This window comes from Hylaeus anthracinus, unplaced genomic scaffold (assembly GCF_026225885.1).
Source record: "Hylaeus anthracinus isolate JK02 unplaced genomic scaffold, UHH_iyHylAnth1.0_haploid 11989, whole genome shotgun sequence".
Lineage (NCBI taxonomy): Eukaryota > Metazoa > Arthropoda > Insecta > Hymenoptera > Colletidae > Hylaeus > Hylaeus anthracinus.
The window spans coordinates 8,900,876-8,915,538 of NW_026534337.1; the positions used below are offsets into that span (position 1 = coordinate 8,900,876).

A 14,663-nucleotide genomic window follows, 5' to 3' on the forward strand; every position below is an offset into this window, starting at 1 on the left:
GTAAATAAAAGAATAGCGGATCCCCTTTCTCTCTCCCTTTCCCTCCTATTCCGTTAAGCGTTTCTCGGCCTTCGCGTCCTTGTTCTTCATTTCTCTCGCGGCTATGCAACAGCCGACTTTGCTTTTCCTTTCGCGACTGCGATTCGCCACCTCGAACATCCCATATTTCCGATTTCAAACCTTTTTCTCTTTGTTTCATTAGTTCGACTGTCCACCATTTCGCCCTGTGCAAGAAAGGATAGTTTTAGGATACACTTAGCAAGAATGAAGTTAGGTTGCTTTGTTTATCGCGTAGATCCGTAGGTTCTTTGTCATAGAGAGTAAAACGGCGAGATTAATGGCTATTAGTACCTTCTGTGCGCGCACATTTATTTTCAGGGGAAACAATGGGAGAAACGCCCAGAACGTAAATGAACATTAATTTCGCTCGACTATCTTGTTCTCTATAACCAAATGGCTACGATCTGGCGGATGTAATCATACCGGAATTGATAAAAATAAAATCGTCCACGGCAGTGAAACGGAATTAATGAAAATCCATTCAATCTTATCGACCGATCGGACCCATTCAGTCGCTTAACCGTCGTTTTAATCACACAGCTCTGGTCGATTTTCCAAATTACTAGCTTCTAGGTTTCTAGCCGTGCTTGTCATCCTGTTGCGCCGATGGAGCGGAATATCCGATTCCATCCCGTTGAATTCACCTTGACGTCTCGATTTTTTGAACCGGGTAAAATAAAACTGTATTGGTTTAAGAACGTATACAATCGTCTTGTCTTGTAATTACTTAAATTGACATTCGCTAGGTAGAGCAGTCACGCTTATTTGCGTATTTGCGTCTTTATTTAAGTGATAGGGTAGTTTACAGCCCTTGTTACACTACTGAGTGATTCGTTGTCTTTGTCGCCTCACATTATTTTATACTTGCATACTTCCATACCTCTCTCTCTCTCTCTCTCTCTCTCTCTCGCTTCTGCCTATCATTCCATACCTAATATTTACATGTTTTACTCTCATACTTCCATACCTTATATTACATGTTTTACTTTCATACTTCCATGCCTGTTTTTGTCGACGTACATTTATCACAGTTTTTCCATTCGTTCCTCTTCGTTCAAACTTCCATGCCTGATATTTATACGTTCTGCTCTCATACTTCCATACCTATTTTTCTTATCACAGTTCTATCACTCATATTAATTTAAGAAACTGATCTATTGTTTTAAAAGCAGTCACGCGACTGTAAAGAACAAAATTGAGCGAGAAGGACGAAACACGATGGGTATCGGGGTACAACGGAGAACTTATCTGCTGCTCTTGCATACCTGTGCTATCGCGACGGTAGCGTTGCAAACGATTCTTTCGGATAATCTACATTTGTTGTAAATCTCTTTCGCTCTTTGTGTCATTCGCTCGTCTCTACGAGTCGTTCGAGGTGTATGTATCTCGTTCCTTCCATTCCATTCCGTTCTGTTCAATCCTGTCGCGTCTGTTCCTCCTGAATCCATTTCTCTGCACTCCTCTCCTCTCGCCTTTCTATAGTTGCAAGCAGTGCAACTGTGGTCTCCGACGGTCGGTCGCTCATCCCTGCGTCTCGTCTCTGTCTGCCGCGTCGTCGAGTCGCGTGTCTCCCTCTCTCTCGCCGGTCTCCATCCCCTCCCGACGCGGCTGCATAGCTCGGTCTCCTTCCAGCGCGCACTCGAGACACGCCTGCCACTCGTGGCGCGCGACCGCTGTCGAATTCAGTCGACGCCGAGCCGCCACGCGTGTTGGCCGAACCGTATCTCTCGCGTGCTCCAGACGCGTCTTGCACTCCGAATCGCCTCGCCTAAGTCGTCTCGCGTTCACCTCGTGCGTCCAGTTACCGTTTCCTAATCGCGAACGGAGAAACATTTCGTGGAAATAAATCTCTCGCGTTCGCTCTCGTGGCCGTTGGATCCGCGAGAACGCGCAGCGATGCTGGATCATCGGAGTGACAACGACCCAGCCGCCTCGTGCCGCGTGTGAGTGCTCGTTGCTCCGAGTCGTCGACGACGCGAACAAGTGGAAAAGAAGTGTCGAGTGCCCGTAACTGCTTTCTTCGTGTTTCGGTCGGTCTTGCCCTTTTCATCGGTCTGCCTCGCCTCGGCTGCGTCTCCGTCGTTTATACACAGGCAACTTGGTCTCGTTTCTTCGCCTTCGAGACCTGCATTCTCTCGCTCCGAGTCCGCGGCAAGACGTCATCGACCACGCTTCGTCCTCCACCACCGGGACCACGCGACATGGATTTCGTGATATTGAAGGTAAGCGAGCATTGTTTTATTCTATTACTCCAATCGTGCGTTTCATCTTGCGAAATGTCACGATTTCGGAGTCAGTTTCTACTATTACGGAGTACATCGTTGCGGCACGCGGAACGTACTGGAGTTGTTCGATTGTGAAATCGATTTTTCGTGGAAGAGACTAGATTTCGATTAGAGCCGAATTAATACATTTCTTAACGATTCATTTGAAAAATTGTCTTTCTTAATTTCTTATTGGCACTGATAATGTCATACGTAAATATCTAAATATTCAGAGCGTTCGGAAGAAAAAAAATAACTTGATTCTCAACTACGATCAGTGGTTACTCTTTTGGTAACTTTTATTTTTAAACTAGGGGTAAATAGCCTCTCCTCATTTTGTCGAAAGAAACAAACATAAGAAATACTAGCTTTTTTTGCAAAAAGATATTCGAAAGGAACAAAAGAAAAATAGAAACCTACAATGGAGGACTAATCGTTGACCGCCATGCAACGATCGATTTGAAAAATCGATTCGAAGTCGAACACCCCTAGAACGCTTTCGATTCTCGTACCTATGCGCGAAGTTCACTAGACTACTATTCAAGATGGATGACCGTTTAAGAAAGTAAAGCTGCGCGTTCTCAGTCAATAACAAGTAATCAGTGTCGATTAACGTAGAAAAAGTGTCAACAGACCGGAAAGTTTACAGCGTGGCTGCGTAACCTTGATGCTGCTCGATTTCTCCGTAATGTTGTTCCACTGAGCGTTTCGTGGAAAGATTATCGTGACGTGGTATGTACCGTTATTACCGCCATTAACGATTATAACTATTGGCGTTCGCCAACTCGCAGTACATTCTCTTTTTACTCGATTCCGAGCTGCGCATGGTCTAGAAAAAGAAAACTGTTTCAATTGTTGTGCTTTTAAAAGGTTTCGTAAATAGATTGCAACGAAAGCGTTCATTACACGTCGGTCAAAATTTTTACTACTACTATCGAGAGCTTGAAACGTTCGCGACTATTTAGGGGAAGGAATTTTGCAATATTCAGGTTAACCTCTACCGAAAGTCGATGCCTTAGACTACACCGTGTATGCGTGTTGACGAAATTTGTCTAAATTAAGTAACTGGAGTGATTTTTCCAAATAAATGATTCTCTATGAGTGTATACATGTGTAAAGTTTATTCATGTACATATAATGATACATTTATTTGGAGTCATCGAACCTATGTATTATTTAATTTAGAATTTCTTCGATAAACATAGAAGGTACATTTACAGTTCCGAGTGTATACATCGAAACATTTTCTTCGTAAATAATTGTCGGTGTACATTACCACGCGAGTTTCGAAAACTTCGAGAACAACTTTTCGCCACAGCCTGTCTTTGTTTATACGGTCGTCCTTTCGAACGTATTTACCGCGTAGAAAGAGAATGAAGTGTACTCGTATTGTTCGTTGCCGTGGGCAACGGTAACGAACTGCTCTACAGTTACCGTGTACGATACAGAATGTATCGTACAAAGATGAAAAAGGAAAGTGAGCGTGGCATCTATTTGTCCTAACCTCACTCGCTTGGTTACGGTGAGCAAGTAAAACGGGACAGATGTATAGAACAACGCGGGGAAACAGAGAAAGAGAGATCGGAGAATCTTTCATGGGAGCGTCACGGGTTAAGCATTCGCATCGGAATAAAGAGTTAACTCTCGCGTATTCTCATTTATTATCTTTCCACGTTTCTTTTTTTTTTTTTTTTCGACGATTCTCTGGAGCGTGCCCGAATAATTGCCGATGGCCGGTGATCCAATTATATCGCGTTAATTATCGTACAATCGAGGCACCATCCAAAGTTGCCTCGGGTTTTCGAGGACACCTGACCCGGCCACCGAAGTTTCGAGTGCACGATGCCACCAGGCTTTTCGTAGTCGCCAATGGGAGCGTCGACATTTTAAATATACTAGGTGGAACGTTTAGAACTAGTCACTCGAGTGTCTTATCCTCCTTAGTGATAGAGAACAAATGTTTTAGGCAGTATCGCTTTGACTCGAGGAGAGCTTAAAGGGGTATCCTGAATGAGGAGATTTAAAAAAAGCGGTTTTTCGCGAATTTTTTTAGGATGGAAAGAAATCATTAATTGTATCGAACTTTTTATCTTATTTTTATACGTATTTGAGTAGCCTGTAGAAATTTTTTCAACTAGAAATATTCAAATCGAGTCGACTGTGACGCACATTTGTAGAGCAGCTTACAATTCAATCCTCCTGTCGGCTGGAATGATGCAGGTCGTAATTTTGATTTGACACGAAAGAACCAAAAGAAATTTTCATTTTCATACATTTTTCTTCTATGTGAGCTAAGAAAAAGCCGCAAAAATGGTGAGATGTGAAATTACTGCAAGTTTGAAAAAAAGAACGAGTTCTTTGGGTGAAAAAAATCACTTTAACTTGATAAAAAAGTTGTTTAAAATTTTGTATGCATGAATTTTCTTAGTTCACGGACCTTTAGACGGATCCATCGGTCCGAGAAAACGTACTTTGACCGTGTCGCTTTCGAAGAGCGTACCGTTTGGAATAATTGCGTCGTTCTCGTTGGATGGTAAACAACTTTTCCCATTGTACGCCTCGGACGCTCTTTGATTCGCGCGTCGGTTAAGGACACGAAAGAAAAACGAACCGAAAGATCAGTTCCAATAGTAACAACGTTCAAGCAATAACATTAACACGCAAACAGAACCACTGGACACATTTGAAATATTATTCCAAGTAACGCGGTATCTAATTTCGCGGTTATCTCATTTTTGAAACGGAATTACGTTATCTCGTGTCCGCGGTGTAACTTTGATAATAATATTTCTGTATTTGCAATAACGAAGTAACCGAATACTCTTGGGAATAAGGGCCATGTCGCGTCGAAATGTTGCTCGAAATCTTTTGATAGGTTGAATTACGTCGATAATGAAAGGGAGCAAGTCGATGCGATAAATGTACATTGTTGATATTTTCTGTAGGTATCCATGAATCACTATACGTGCTTATAGATGCAAATGCACGATGTAGCAATGATTTATGCAAATTATATATCGTACAGGGTGTTAAATCATTCAATATTAATACATTAATAGTTATCGATTTATAATATCGTTCGCGGAATGAAACCAATCCCAACGTTATTTTACGATTTCGTTCGCGATTTTTTCGCGCGAAAGTTCGGTCGTTACGGCGATCGTTAGCAGAATTTTCACGGCATTGTTTCGATGAGATCTTGCTCGCTTAACGTTTCGACGAACAATTTTCATTCGCCCCGCGGAATATGTATTTTGATTTTTTCGCGACAACGATGCCCGTGTCGCGGAAGAACGGGTTGCAAGTAGTCCCGTAGAAGACTACGAATCGCGGGTTCCGGTATAATTTTGTTCGAGAAACAATCCGCGAACAATTATTGGGAGTTTTCATTCGTTGAACGTGAAATATTTTTGTCAGAGAGTTTTTGTTCAGAGTACTTGTTGCTGGATGAGCGATGGATACGAAGTAGTTCATTATTTGTTCTAAATATAAAATATATAAAGAATCCATAATAATGTACACGCTACATAATTTAGAAAATAATTAATTGCATATACAGTCTGGTTATTTATGAATAGTAAGATATAATATCGATCTGAACGGTTAAATTTTAAAATCTTTTCCACTAAATGAAATAAATATATCTTGTCTAAGTTCACCAACCATAAATGTCTAAGCAGTGTTTCACACTTGCTAAAAGTTGAACAGTACAAATGCGTACAAATTATTTACGAGTGGTATTCAGCGATCCTTTGTTTAAGAACACGATTTGGGTGGAAAAGAAACGCGTGTCCTTCGCGTCTTGTCCACGTTTCACCTCTTCCCTTATCGTCCGAACTGGCGTAGCAAGTTCACAGGTAGATAAACACGAGGCGATAAGAGAATTTCCCCGAAGTGCTGTCGCGGGGTTCAACGTACGTTTACACTCGCGTTTACGCTCGCGTATCGAAGGTGTTTGGCCCGTGGTAGTTTGTTTTACCCGTTGCGTTTAATTTTAGCGCGTTCACGGCGATTTCAGGAGACCTCGTGCACCTTTTTACCTCGCATTCTTTTTATTTCGTGCGCGGAGAGCATTGGAGGCGGTAAACAGTATTTAATTACGCGCGTTCGGTTGCCATGGCTACTTTTTTCGCGTCTCTTGGCGTTATTCCAAACACAAATGGATTACGTCACTCGAACTCTTATTTCTGCGAAGTAAATTATTATTCTACGAGCGACGCAAAGGAAAACAATAACACGAGCTTGGAAGAGAATTTCACGGAGATTATCACTTTGTTCGATGGGGAATATTTATGTTTTTCTTGAAAGTACTCGCTGATGAGAAAGATGGACTTGTTGTGGATGAAGTAAATGAATTTTAATTAAACTTTGTGTAGAGAGAATGAAGTTTCGTTTGTGTTAGTAGAATTTTTTTAAGGATAATATTTATAGAAGAAGCTATCGAACAAAGTGATAGGTGATATTAATCGTCTTGGATTAATTCTAAATTAATTTGAATTAGATTCGAATAAAGAGGAACGTTCCATACCCAACATTTCGCAATTATTTTCTACTTCAGGCCGCTGCTCGGTCGCTCGCCAAGTTAAGAATTTAACTTCACAGTTTAGGTCCTACACTTCGCGAAACTCTGGACAAGCCTTTACCAAGAAGTCCCCGCCACCTCCCCCAGGAGGAAATCCCACTTTTGCAAGGAAACTAAACTTATTTGAAATTGTTCAAGTTCTTAACTTCATAGACGACCGAAGTCTCTAAACATTAGTAATAACGGCCGTTACGTTCCGAAAGTCTTTCTGAATTTGTTCACGAAGCGTTTCTGTTATTCACCAGGTGTTCCCTCGTTAAGGTGTGAGAGCACTTGCGAGCGAACCACGAAGCTTTTGTTCCTTTACAGTATTTGAACCAACAACTTTGCGCGTAGATGTTCTTCAGCCTCTCGGAAAGGTTTTCCTTATATTCTTTGTAATGTACTAATTACAGGTTTTCAAAATATAGCTTTCAGTTCATTGCGTAGGGCGAACGGTTTTTTAAATAATAAAAATAGGGAAAGTAGGGAAAGAAGAAACTTAAATTATTATACGATCAAATGTGTATATGACTAATTATGGTTTGGGGAATTGATTCATTTAGTCAAATAAAAATAGTTTAAACGAGAAACCTCTAAGAATAGATCTATTAGCAATTGAAATTTTCAAATTATAAATTTCCACTCGTGCATTCTATCCTTAATGGTTTCTCATTAAAGTTTCTCAAACTATTTTTTACTTACTAAATCGATCAATTTCTAGAACATTGATTTAGTAAACGAAATTTTCAAATTATACATTTCCACTCGTGCATTCTATCCTTAATGCTTTCTCATTCGAAATATTTTTAACTTACTAAATCGATCAATTTCTAGAACCTCGATTTAGTAAACGAAATTTTCGATTTATACATTTCCACTTGTGCGATCTATACTCAAAGATATTTTATTTAAAATATTCCTATTTGACTAAGCGAATCAATTCCGCAAATCTTAATTCAGCAATTAAAATTTCTTCTACAATTTATCCATCAACCACGATCATTTTGCAAACAATCGGCTTTGAGCGTACGCGGGCGTAATAGTGGAACACCTTATAGAGATTTACGGACGTGGATCGTGAAATTTCTCCAGTTGCGGGACAAACGGGACACTTACGTGACCATTAATAATTTTGAGCAAGGAAGGGACGTTAACGGCTAGCCTGCGTGGCTCTAAAATTTGCATATTACGGTAGTTTGGCGTAGCATCATAATCACGGTCCGTGCTGTTCGTCCTACAGTCCAAATTACCGGGAATAAAGCGTAGGAATTTCTGTTGGACGCTTTCGAGCGAAGATATACACATACGTTACAGCTTATTTGATACCGGGGAGCGTATCGTGCCACGGGTTACCTCAATCGCGGACGTATGAGAGAATTATACATAATTAGTCGAGTATGCAGGTTATTAAATTTTAGAAGAGCGTTTAATAACGCGTGCATCCCCGGAAGATGTCAGTAATTTTGATCCGGTATTCGTTAGGACGAATAATCGTGGCGAACAGGCGTAGGCAAACTCGTGTTTGGATTAATTAGTGGGCGGTTAATTGAGGATATTAGTTACTTCGCGAAAAATATTGACGCAGTTCTTTAGAAAATTTATCGTTGGATTTTTCTGAGGTTTCGATACGATTTTAATGAACAATTCTAAAGATTGAATTGGCAATTTGAATGCACTTAGAAGCTTTGAAAGGTGAAAGAATCATTTCTCCAAGTACTTAGACAGCTTCAAGCTTGTAGAAATGAAATTGTGTAGATGTTAGATGAAACATGTTATTTATTATACTTTTACCAAAAAGTCGAATAGAAAAATATTGACGCAATTATTTTTAATTCAGAAACCTTTCCGTTGGATTTTTCCGACGTTCCAGATGCAAATTTTAATGAGCAATTATGAAATATTCAATTTGAATGCACTCGGGAGCTCTGGAAGGTATCCGATAAGTCTTTCCCGAATGCATTCTTCGCAATACTTCATTAGAGAAATAATGCCTGTCGAAACGAAAAGAGTGTGCCTTATCTTCTGCATACAACTGTTTCCGATCCCTTCTATGTTTTGTGATTTCCGCGTGTATATGTAACAGTCAAACAACTAATGGCTAGACAAAGCCCCACAGATGAGGCTACCTAGATCCGGGACGAAACGCAGAAGGGACTGGACAAACAGTTTTATGTTTTCAAGGAATGCTCCCGAAGACCGAAGAAATTCTTTTCCTCTTACCTAACGACTCCGTTGATTTATTAGCTCGTTGTGGTCAACGGCGAGGATAAGGGTTCTTTGTGACTCTGCGCGGGTTATAAACTCTCTTGCATAAAAAAGCCTCTGGCATAATAAAGACTTCGGATTACAACCACTTGAACTCGGTCCAAATCTTTAAATCCACCGGCATAATCGTTGAGATATAAACGAGATATAAACGAAAAGTGCATTTATTTCTATTAGGAATTTACGAGAGGGGGATAAACGCGCAACGTCCACGGTTCCGTTATTGTAATTTCAATAAAAATTTGTCTAGGCGGTCGATAACGTTTAAAAACCGTCGAAGAAGGAATTTATAATATTCGGTTCGAGGTGTTACGCGGTCGGACGCGCGTTAACTGCAATAAACGTTCGCATACCGATTTAGGGTCGTCGGTTGGCGCGCAGGAAAAACGACTGCGAGGTCTCGAGAGCGTGTCCACTTTTTCGCGCCAGAGCGGAGAACGAACGGTTCTCGGGCCGCTCGTCGATCTCGACGAATCAATGTACCGTGATAAACGAAAAATGCGGCCCGGCCCGCGGTCGAGTTTCAACTCGGGCAGCGTCGAGTGCCCGACGCTCGATTTCACCCGTGATAAGGCGTCTAGGAGGAAATCCGCGACGTTCGGGTCGTCGGACAGAAGGAAATACCGCGACGCCTCGTGACGACGCTTTCGAGACGCATATCGAGACTCCTATCGCTTGGAAAAAAATAGAATACTTCGCTCTACGAGAGCCGCATTTTTCGTGGGATCTCTACGGTTGAATTTTATACTGTTCGAAATCGTTGGTAAGAATTTTAGGGATTTAATTTGCGATGGACGCAAAGAGTGAAATTAAATTTCGAGCTTACGGCTTTGGGTTAGGAGTTGCTTTCGATAATTCTGGGTTGGAAGATAGATTGAGGCTTGGTTAGATTTGGAATCAGAAGTGTCTTTTGGAGGAAGATGCAGTGAGTTTTCGTTTAGGTTTGGGAAGTGGAGAAAGTGAGGAAGAGGAATTAAGATAAGGACGTAAGAATTTTAAGGACTTAATTTGCGATGGACGCAAAGAGTGAAATTAAATTTCGAGCTATGGCTCTGGGTTAGGACTTGATGTCGATAATACTGGAATGGAAGAGAAACGATGGGGCTCGGTTAGATTTGGAATCAGAAGTGTCTTTTGAAGGAAACTGGAGTGAGTTTTCGTTAGGTTTGGGAAGTGAAAAAAGTGGGAAAGAGGAATCAAGATAAGGACGAGTTTTCGGAAATTTTTTGGAAACCTCGAATACTGCACTCACTGGCCGCATTATCCCCAACTTCTCTAATGCATCCGCTCCAATTGATATGGAGGTACAATGAAGAATCTTTGCCAATTAATATTTTATAGTAAATTAAATAAAATTGAATAAAATATGAACGTATACATAATAGAGCAAATTTAGAATAAATCTTGTTTAAGTTCCGACTATAAATAACAAAGCAAAGCTTTATATTCTACGCTAGAAATTGAACTGCTCCATCATGTATAAAGAATTTTCGAGTAAGATTCATTCGTCCTTTCATTTAATAACACTATTTCGATGGAAACCACCCACCTGATACTCTAATGTATCTACTGTAAGGTCCCAAGAGAGCCGAAGGCACGTCAGCGATCAATTTCCACATACCTTACGCTCGGTACCAAAGCAGCGACAACTTGAAAGGGAGGGTACCGTATTGTCTATTTATTTGGCGCGGGGGCTGTTGGCAGGCTTGCAACGACGAAAAAAGGACCGTTTAAGTCGTTAAACATGACTCTCTCTCCGGAATAACGGTGCGCCGTCGAGGAACGCGCCTCGGGGTGTCGCTAAAATGTCGTCGGGCGTTTTCGAGCGTACTCGAGCAGTCGTGGATGGTGCCGGAATAGACTCTCGAGCGACAAAAGTAAAAAGCATCGCGGTCGTGGAAACCACGTCGCCGGGCCGACCATTACGCGATGGATATTACGATGGTAATCTTCGGGACGATACGTTGGGAAACCCTGGCAACAATTCCGGATACCATCGCGTCCCTTTGCCATACTCGCGTACCCAGTACCGTCTCCAACGTCGTATTTGCATCTGCGGTCGCGAATTTTCATTTTTACGTACGACTTCGACTCTACTCGATCGCCGGAAATGAAAGGAAATGAGTAGATCGAGTTTCATTCATTCTTTTAGAAACTTCAGTAGATTAGAACACCAAGTACTGGATTAATAGTAAGCTGAAATAAACAATTTTATTTATTGAATTTTGGGTATTCATTTGTTAGATTCTAGGTATTTAATATATTATACAATTTTATGTACTTCGTTTGGGGAATTCATTTCTTAGATTCTGGATATTTGATAACCACATTCATATATTCTATTTTAGGTTTTCGTTTCTTAGGTTATCAAACAATTTTATTTGCTTAAGAATTTGCACTCTGAAAGAAGAATGCAGAAATATATTTAAATACATGCACTGAAGGAAAGTTTATGCACGTTGGGAAAATGTTTGCTTAGGGACAACTGATACAATCAATATAGAAGAACTGGATTTTATTTTGAAGTTACTCTGTACCTGAAAGAAACATTTTTTTTTTTAAATCTTCTCTATCTCTTTTCGATCACCAATTAAAATTGTTGAACGAGCTTTGTAACATACACAAACTGAGCGGTCGTTCTTTCCTTTGATTCTTTCGCGAAATATTTTGAATCACCCTGTAGCCGTCTTGGAGGCACAGTAGTGTGTTTACGCGCCGCAACGCTGCGTTAAGAATCGCTGGCGTACCTTGATGTGTGTGGAACACTTCATGGATGGATTCAGCACTTGAAAAATAATGAAATGAGTTCGTACAAACTCGTATGTCCCACTTTACCTTGTTTTCGAGGCATAGAGGAACTCCGGGCTTTTTAAACCTTTTCTTTCAAACTCGCGACCTCTTTAAACGAGACGGAGCGACGAGCGACCGGCAGTTTTAGAAAAATCTTCAGTTTCGCGAGACACTATCAATTCATCGCCGTGCGTCGCGACGACTATTTCAAAAACTAACTAGCAAACCGTGCTGTACTTGGGATTGTAATTAGAATGTGTAATCAGTTGCTGAAGAATTTTCCAAACGGATGCTTCCTGTTGCGCCGTTTCCATTAACGCAGTCCGGTACTGAAAGTGCCACCGTATATATATTACGTGGTTTCTGTCAGGATTTTTGAAAATGTAGTGTGTTTATTAGGAAAGGGTGACAGTTTTTATCTTATTGTTAGATGTTTGTAATGGAGATAAAAATGTTGAACAGGTTGGACCGAGTATGTGTAGCGGATAACTTCGTTATCAGTATATTTACTCATTGCCCTTGCACTTGTGATCCTCTATTTTGGAAACAATTTATTATTATTCTATAAGAATTTACTTTACAGATTAAGTATAACAAGCTGTAACTTTGTTACCAGTACATTGACTTATCACCATTGCACTTATAAAAATGCATGGTCCTACAATTATAGTACACTTCGAATCATTCATCCGATTCCCTCGATAGTTTAGTCTAAATGTACTGATAACGAAGTTATACTTGTTACACATACATGATCTACGCTGTAAAGTAAATTCTCATAGAATAATGATAAATAGTTTCCAAAATAGAGGAACGCAAGTGCAATGGTAATGAGTAAATCCACTAATAACGAAGTTATAACTTGTTACACATACATGATCTACGCTGTAAAGTAAATTCTCGTAGAGTAATAATAAATAGTCTCCAAAATAGAGAATCACAAGTGCAATGGTAATGAGCAAATGTACTGATAACGAAGTTATAACTTGTTACACATGCATCGTCTACCCTGTAGAGTTAATACCATAGTATATTTCCGCAGGATAAATAATTAAAGACTGTAACAACCAGTTCACTCCATTCTGGACCATTTTTAACTATATACATATAACAACATACTACGCGCATTACAAGTCACGATTTCCGTTGACGCGTACCGATTACACGAGATTCGATTAGTCTGCGGGAGACACGCGTGTACCGCTTTAATAACAGGGCTTAATTTAAATGCATATCGCGCGACACGCTGCCCCCTTTGTCTCTCCCTGGCCCCTGCGGCCCCCCTCTCGCGACCAGGATTATCACGGGCGGATGATCGTCGGGTCCTTGCCTTCGATCGATCTTCCTAACCGCGAGATGAGTGCGCGTGCAGATACAATCAGCCAGATATCGCGTCTCCCCCTCTTCTGTGGAAACAGAAGAGGGGGCAGATTTTCAAAGTTGCGTCTACAAGTTGGAGAACAGTCGACGGGGTCGATGCGGAGCGTATACGGCAGCCTCCATTGTCTTCGAAAGTTGATTCTTCGTTGTAGACGAAACTACTTACGATCTTCTGTCTCGTGTATCCCCGGCTTTGTTCGCGAAACTGATTAACCCATTGGCATGCAACAAGCCGAGGGAAGAAGTGTACGTCGCGACGCGTTTATGGTATCACGAAATCGCGGGCGGTTGACATTTTTTTAACGTTGCCCGATAAGGAAACCGCGTTGATCATTGTACGCATTTTTGGTGCTCGATTCATGTTGGTCGTCATATACTACAATTACGTACTCGTAATAAATAATTGATACGTATGTTGATTGTTCCGTGCTGCGTCATCTTCGAGTCGTATTTCATTGGTACCTAAGCACGATTCACGATATGTAAATAAACGAAGTTTCCAGCCTTTCTTGAATTGTCTACTATTCTATTATCGTTAGAATGGAAATGGTTCCTAATTCTGGGTACCAATTATTGAAAATTGAAATTAGTTGTAAGCTTAGGTGTTAGGTTTTGATGCGAGTATAGCAATTAGGTGTAATAGGATGTCCGAGAAGGCGCGTTCGTAGCGTAGTACCTCGATTATTGCATTTGGCAAGGCTTGCAGTAAGCAATAAGCAAGGTTGGGGATTTTTAGTATATTTGTAATTATTGCATCTAAGTGGAAGGTTAAATTACCAAAACTAAACAGTCTTAAATAGCTTGCATTTTAAAATAAAAAATAAATATCTGCACAAAAAGAAACCAGAATGTCGACTTTCATGTTTCCATTTTCAACTTACATTTTGAGCAGTTGAAATATAATCAAATTAATACTTGAATTGCTAACTAAATTTAGTTGTGCAATAATATTGAAATCATTAACGCGTTGAGCGGCACGGTGCTTTCAATTGAAAAACTAAAAAAATTAATTGTGAAACTTAAGCGTCAAGGGAAATAAATTTAAATGAAATTCATGAATTACGATGAAGTTTGATTATGTAGTCTTTAATAGTTTGAATAATATCAAATCCCAGCAGAAATTTTCAAGAATATTTGTAAGCCACTCAACGTGTTAAAGCAATAATATAGTGTATATAATCATAGTGTTATTCGTTTCACGCGTGGAGGGGCGCGCTTAAAATTTTCCGATCGACGAAATTGCCCTTTCGTTTCGCGTTTTAGAGTGTCATCGCGTAATTTTTGTCGGAAGCCGAGGATAATTTGGCTCGTAGAGGATTAACGATCGGTGGTTTTGTCCC

At 40.5% G+C, this 14,663-nt stretch overlaps 1 protein-coding gene across 2 annotated transcripts in view; it reads left to right on the forward strand.

The window, feature by feature from the left end:
• Positions 1 to 1,725: 1,725 nt before the first annotated feature.
• The window catches only part of LOC128887852 (PDZ domain-containing protein 4), a 155,827-nt gene continuing 142,889 nt past the window's right edge, over positions 1,726 to 14,663 (forward strand). The window contains exon 1 of one of the 2 annotated variants that reach the window (XM_054144243.1): positions 1,726 to 2,282. In XM_054144243.1, the coding sequence (XP_054000218.1) occupies positions 2,262 to 2,282 (21 nt within the window). In that variant the 5' untranslated portion in view covers positions 1,726 to 2,261. Of the gene's footprint in view, positions 2,283 to 2,913; positions 3,057 to 14,663 lie in introns of those variants that run through there. The other variant, XM_054144244.1, reaches the window with a different exon arrangement.